This window comes from Coptis chinensis, chromosome 9, assembly GCF_015680905.1.
Source record: "Coptis chinensis isolate HL-2020 chromosome 9, ASM1568090v1, whole genome shotgun sequence".
Classification (NCBI taxonomy): Eukaryota; Viridiplantae; Streptophyta; class Magnoliopsida; order Ranunculales; family Ranunculaceae; genus Coptis; species Coptis chinensis.
The window spans coordinates 65,071,638-65,078,590 of NC_141464.1; the positions used below are offsets into that span (position 1 = coordinate 65,071,638).

General features: G+C 36.8%; 2 protein-coding genes across 2 annotated transcripts; both read left to right on the forward strand.

Annotated features, from left to right (window-relative positions):
- Window positions 1–1,137: 1,137 nt before the first annotated feature.
- On the forward strand, window positions 1,138–1,800 carry LOC147477364 (small ribosomal subunit protein mS79 (rPPR3b)-like). The gene has a single exon (XM_086585995.1). The coding sequence runs from the start codon at window positions 1,138–1,140 to the stop codon at window positions 1,798–1,800; it is 663 nt and encodes a 220-aa protein (XP_086442121.1).
- Window positions 1,801–1,873: 73 nt separating this feature from the next.
- On the forward strand, window positions 1,874–3,147 carry LOC147477365 (uncharacterized). Its single transcript, XM_086583615.1, has 2 exons — window positions 1,874–2,370; window positions 2,930–3,147. Exon 1 carries the CDS (start codon window positions 2,004–2,006, stop codon window positions 2,337–2,339), a length of 336 nt encoding a protein of 111 aa, XP_086439741.1. The 5' UTR covers window positions 1,874–2,003; the 3' UTR covers window positions 2,340–2,370; window positions 2,930–3,147.
- The last annotated feature ends 3,806 nt before the right edge of the window (window positions 3,148–6,953 follow it).

Sequence of the window (6,953 nt, forward strand, 5' to 3'; positions counted from 1 at the left end):
GGTGTTGATTGGAAACTTGGAATACAAACTCAAACAAATTATCACTGGCTAGATCTGTCTCCTGACGCCTAGTCCTTCGTTTGATTATGAAAAACAGGACCATTGTATCAGACAGTTAAGATTGTTAAAATTTTGCTTACCATTTGTTTTGGTTTGTTAGAAAATTAAATCTTGCATGCTTTCAGTTGCTCTTGTTGGCTTCAGGTAGTACAAGTGTGTGAGGCTGCTAGACCAAATATTCCCTTCCAATCATGTACAAATCATTTGTTTCGTACCTCCAAAATAAATCTCATGCGCTTTGTCTAGTAATCCCTATTTCATGTATATGTGAATCAAGAATGAATATCTTCTAAGTCCCTATTTCATCCTTAGGATCTTATCATCTAAGCATTCACACTCCAGTGTAGAACATAATTTAACTCAACGTAAATCAAAGAAACCGTACATCAAATGATTAGTTAAATGAACCTTAAACAAAATTGAAATTCTGCTTTAAACTGAATGCAATTTCGACCGTGTCTGAATCGAAGGTCCAAAAGTTCTTATAATCTTATTAGTACAACTGATCGAAAAAAAAAATCTTATATATTAGAACAATTACTAATACCTTTATCCAACTAAGTTCTCCCAACGTTTTAAGATTATTGTGCATAAAGAACAACCCTATGGTACTAACTATTAAGACTTATGTAATTTCAATCAATGTTAATTAGTGCATTTGATACTTAGTCTCCACAAACATATGAGCAATTTTTCCAAATCACATTGTTAAATTATTGTTTGTTCTCTCTACTCTATTTTACATTGGACTTTCCGAAATCCCAACTAAACAAGTGTATTGTTTCTCTCCTATTTTTCATTATTTATTAATACCTCCCTGTACAATTATAAAAACCTCCATAAGCTACCTCCTTCCTAGTTTCCAAATCAATGGCTAAAAAACAGGTACCTCGTTAACTTCCGAGCGCTTTATGTAGTTGGGTTGCAACGAATGGGCTTCAGCGTTTGGGTTGGACCTTAGAGTTCGGGTTAGGCCCAAAAATAACTTTAACCGGGTCCAGATCCACTTAACACTGAACTCTAAAACCCTAAACCCTAAAACAACATTTCCAGCTCTCCCCTCATTTCTCCCAAAAAATGGCTTCACTCTCTCGCATTCTCTCCCGCAAACTCTCAACTGCAACTGCAGTTGCTGCAACAACACCCACATCAACCCGAACACCAATGAAAACAATAGTCAACAATCTTTTCAAACAAAAAAAATACACTCAACTAGTCACAGACTTCAAAAAATCAGCTGAGTCCTCTCGTTTCCGTGCCAAACACCGTGTTTACGAAGACACCATTCGGCGTTTAGCATCCGCAAAACGGTTTAAACTGATTGAAGAAATACTAGAAGACCATAAAAAGTACAATGACATTACTAAAGAAGGTTTTGCTATTCGTCTCATTTCGTTATATGGAAAGGCGGGTATGCTTGAACATGCGGTAAAGACGTTTGATGAGTTGCCCGAGTTGAAATGCGATAGAACGGTAAAATCTTTTAATGCGATTTTAAGTGCTTGTGTTGAAAGTAAGAATTATGATAAGGTTGAGAGTATGTTTAGGGAAATGCCTAAGAAGTTAGGAGTTGGTGTTGATGAGTTTTCGTATACTATTGTTATTCAAGCTTTTTGTGGAATGGGGAATATGGATAAAGCAGTGTTGTTGTTGGATGAGATGGAGGGGAAAGGGTTGAAGCCTAATTTGGTTACGTATAATGTGCTTTTGCATAAGTTGTATGAAGAGGGTAGGTTTTAGGATGGTGAGAAGATTTGGGCTAGAATGGAAAAGAAGGAGATTGTTCCAGATATTAGAAGTTATAATTGAAGTTAAGGGGATTGGTTAATGAGGGAAACACTTGGAAGGCGGTTAAATTAGTTGAAGATCTTAAGACTAAGGAGTTAAAACCTGATACTTATAGTTATAATGCTTTGATCAAAGGGTACTGCAAGGATGGGAAAATGGATGGAGCTAAAAGGGTGTATGAAGATTTGGTGAAAAGTGATCTAGGTTTGAACCGATGGACGTATGATGCTTATCTTCCATTTCTTTGTGAGAAGGAGGATTATGATTTGGCTCTGGAGCTGTGTAAGAAGAGTATGGATAACAATTGCAAAATCGATGGGAAGTTAGTGCAGGCTGTTGTCGATGGGCTGGTTAAGAACTCAAAACTGGAGGCTGCCAAGAGGCTTGTGTCACTTGCAAGGTTGAAGAGTTATGCTCATTCACAAGTGAAGATGCCGTCTGAGGATGCCGATCAGAAGAAGAAAAAAAGTGAAGATGCTGTTTCAGGATGAGTGGTAGCCCCTTCATCATTTTTCCAATCTTGTAAGTTAAATGCAATACCATCCGAAAATTATCTTTATTCTGGTTGATGATATGATCGGGTTAAGCATCCTCTTCTGCTGCCATTTTCATAGGACTTATGTGTATGGTACTTTAGTCCACTTTCCTCATCAGGAGTCAGGACTAAGACCTGCATTACATGATACTCACTAGTGTCTTGTCATAATGATGAATGTTTAACGGTGTATTGCGCGGCATCGAAATTATTCTAATGTTCATGCCAAGTTATAAAAAAGTTGTTATTGAATATTTTGAGCATATTATTGCAAAGATCTTTTACCACAACTCTTAGGTTTAGCTCATTGTTTTATTTATTTGAACGTGGTGCCACTGTTGTCTACTTCTTAGAAACTACTTGGTTTTTGTCTAAAAAATAACATTTCAAATCTTATGTTTGATAATTCGTATCGTTATAGGTTGCCTACTGATATGCACTTTTAAAAAAAACGCGTCGTGGGGGCATATTATGGTCTTAGACTACAAACTCATACCTTTTATCACTAGAATTATCACGTAACATCAGGATTTTGTATTTATTCAGGTCAGTAGGTTATGCTCAAGAAGTTGCATCTGAAACACACTCATGACTTTGGAAAGTCTTAATTTGACAGCTGAGGCTGTTCCAAAAGTTGAGGCTGCTGTGGGTTTAGTTTTGGTTTGTCGTATGTTTCTTTCTTGCATGCTTTCAGATATTCTTGTTGTCAGAAAGTACAATTGTGTGGGTGAGTAGTGGGCTGCTAGATCAACATATTTGTCATATTTCCTCGTTTTTATTATTTATTGTTGGTAAGTAGGGGGTGTACAACATCCATAATCCAAATAGTTTCCTAATGGTGCATATTTGAAGGTTTTAACCCCCTGCATTTCAGCCATGGGAGACATGGAGGCCGCACAGTCAATAGGTCTATAAGAGATTTTGACGGTTTTGTATCGATCGACTATCCCGTAAGTGGTGCTATCTATACATGGTCCAGTAGTTGAGGCATGATAGACTTAATTGATTTTTTGATTCATCTGGTTGGGATGATAGACTTTTGGGAGCTATATAATTTACTTTTGTTGTTCTTTAGTTCATTGAGTTATCAACTTATCATCTTGGATAGCCAAATACCTCATGGCGAGGAGTTACATCACTGTTTCGCCTTAAAACTAATATGGCTTCAAGAACCTGAAAACATGAAGAGTGGTGGGGAAGTGGTGGCGCATGATGACAGCCCTCAAAGCTAAAATCAATACCTGGAGCCAAGAGTATTTTTTGAGACTAGAAAAGGATTCAGAATCACCTGTTAACCTTGCTTGAAAGTCCTCGAAATACTTCGAATCAATGGAACCATTGCACCCTTACTTCTTTCTGTCCTTATTGTTTTTCAGCTTGTTTATGTGAGATAACTCAACTTCAAAAGCTTTAGTTGACGATTAAGTAAAACATCTATCAAACTCAACACCGTGTAGGTGGTGTGCAACTAAGAGAGTTGAAGTTAAACAAAAGATGTTCTGCGCCCTACGAACACCATAAAAGCTCTTACGAGCATTTTTCTCACTGCAAGAGAGCTTACACCGCTTCTTCACCTTTAAGGTAAGAATTATGCCTTATGCTATTGCAATAAAAAATTTAAAGCTTGCTTAAAATAAATGCATATAATTTATCGGCATATTTGCTTAGTTAGTGATGAACGTGTGATCAAGGTAGTGCGAACTGCAAAGAACGGTCATGGATCTTGCAGCTATTGCTGTTTGTTGTAGTGGTTGTCGGGAGATGTTTTATTGTGTAAACTTTGACTTGTAAGTTGTAACCCTTCAGTAACCCCATATCCCGTGGTAGGTAAAAGCCCAAGAAAAGAGCTTTGTAGAAGTACTTGAGTGTTAGTTGCACTCCATGGACCAACTGTTAGCAGGCTAAGTTACATAGATTATCTTGTTGATAAAGATTGTGCTAATTTAAGTTTTTTGGATCTGTAGATCTCTGATAATGTGGTTGTTAGGACTTAGCAGCTGGAATGGATAGAGGGAATCTATAAAAAAAAAATAAGGTCCCAATCCCCTGTAGAAATGTGTTGATGAGACAAGCGAACAACTATATATTTTGGATTAATCAGAAAGAAGTAGAATTTGACGATCATAGGTAGAGCCGTAGAGAGCCCAACTTAGGTATATCTAGGAATTTGTAGGTCCCCTAAATTTTGAACCAATTTGGAAACTGTCCAACGGCCTATATTTTGATATGCTTCAGTGAACACACAGGCGTAGTCACCTGGAAAATAAGAAATATTGCTGTTTTCACGGGAGCTGTAGCTGCCTCATTCACTGTTTTGTACTTGGTGATCAATGGTTAAATATGGACTGGAGTGCAGGTTTGATACGTGAAACATGGCACCAGAGTTTAGAAACCTGTTAATATATTAAGCAGGAGTCTTAAGGGAGGGCAGTTGAAACCTGTGCTGCATTGAGGATCTCCTTTGCAATAGGGTTCTTATGACATCAATAAATTCTTATTTTGCAAGGAAAACAAAACAGTTGAGTGATCATATGGTACTAATATTTTTTCGTAGTTTTGATGTTAATTAGATCTTCTTCTTTTCCGTATTCTTGTTAATTAGGTCATTTGATCTTTTATCCACAGATCATTTGAAAAATAGATCACAATAAATTGATTTTGTCTTCTGACTGACTGGTCTAACAAACTTTATGGAAAGCTTGCTAGCGACCGCAAATAGTCATTCCTATTGATACTCAACCAACACCTGGGTCTGTAAGCAGAATAGAATCATGGATTGTTCAGATATTATTGTTTCTGTACCCAGTCGCTACAGGCTCTTGAAGGGATGTGGCTTCCTTGAGTACCCAAGTCCGACCATGCTTGCAAACCAAATGGAAAATGCTCACCATAAGGTTCCCCTAGCAGTCAGAAAAGCACAGTACATCAATATCAGAAACATAACTACAATGCCCAAAAAACATAATTCCAAATTTCCAATCTATATATATATATATAAAAGCTCGCGCACATTCTCTCTCCTCACCATATCGCTCTATTTTGCACACCGAACAATATGATTGGCTACTAAAAAATCGGATTGAATAATAATTAGTTACACCTCCCCAAGTTTGTTTAAATCTCCCTAATCTATTATTATATTAGTATGACCTCTCCAAATTCTAATTTATACACCTTCCTAAATTTGTTACTTTCTCCTTAGTTTATGTCAAAATTATAAACAACTCCCTAAAATTTGAAAAAACATCCGAAATTGTCAAACAAATCAAAACAAAACCAATCGAAATATTTCTTCAACCCTAAACTCTTCTCACCTTAAACCACAGTGACCTTTCTTCATATAAGAAAAAGAGGAGAGAAAAAAACAAGAGAACCAATGCAATTTAGGAGCTTCTCCTTCAATCTATTAGGATAACCATGGCTTTCGGCGATTTGTCTGGATTTAATCTTTGATCCCTCTTTCAATGAGTCTTACTCACTCGACGACGTAAAGTATAAGAGTATTTCTGCTGGGCTTCTGGATGTGCAACACGATATAGAAGCTTTGAAGAAGTTCGATGCCCAGTATTGGAAGGCATTGTTTAACTCGCGTGGGAAGACTACTTTGTCTTATGGATCAAGTGTTTGGAAATACAAAGAATGGGTCTTGCCTGAAATTGATGCCGATGACATTGTTAGTTTGTGTGAAGGCAATACTAATGCATTTTGGGCTGCCAGGTTAGTAAAGATAATTTAGGTATGAATGAAGTGTGGCTCAAGAATTGTGGGATTATTAGTCATACTAGCAGTTTTAAGGACGTACTTGGGCATGACTGTTTTGGTTAGTCAAGTAAACCGAATGCGGAAATTGAATCCAAACAAGATTGTCGCCAATTTCAAATGGCGCATTGGTTTTGAGTCTAGACACAGATTTCGATGGGTGCAGGCAGTTGGTTCGTGAGATAACTACTAAGGTTCCCATATATCTTGCGAATTCTTTGAATAGTTTGAGGCTTGAAAAGAAAACCGCTGCTATTGAGATATTGGAGCAATTTGATTGGGAAGTTCCTGATTGGGTTATTGTTCTTGGAGGAAATCTCGAAAATATATATGCTTTTTACAATCCTTGGTGGCACTTTCTTCGGTGAACAAGTATGTTCTTTATTCGATCCATTTAAACGTGTTTATTAATCCATTGGATATTACTTACATAAAGATAATAAAAAAGTGTATGTTCAGGATAGACAATGGGTCTATGTTAGTTACTTAGTTCCAGAAAATGAGATAGTTCATGGGATTATTGTTAGTTGAATGTGGTTAGTTTTTGGATCTGAATATAGAGGAAGTATGTTGAATAAATATAAAATGAGTATTTTAAAGAGGGGTTTAGTAGACGTAGTCGTCAGGAGAGTTTTGATACAATGCTTGATTATTTGTTCTTTAGCATGTTAAAGAACACGTCGGTCATTAATCCGGTAGTGTTAAATTAGATTGATTGAGTTGACTAGGTTTTTATGTCCAATCTTGATTATCAGTATGCAACACTATTCATCCCATTTGAAACCAACGAGAGATTAATGGGTTAAACAAG

Bases quoted from the DNA above. Each gene is read 5' to 3' on its own strand.
- LOC147477364 (XM_086585995.1), top strand. From the start codon at position 1,138: ATGGCTTCACTCTCTCGCATTCTCTCCCGCAAACTCTCAACTGCAACT.
- LOC147477365 (XM_086583615.1), top strand. From the start codon at position 2,004: ATGGATGGAGCTAAAAGGGTGTATGAAGATTTGGTGAAAAGTGATCTA.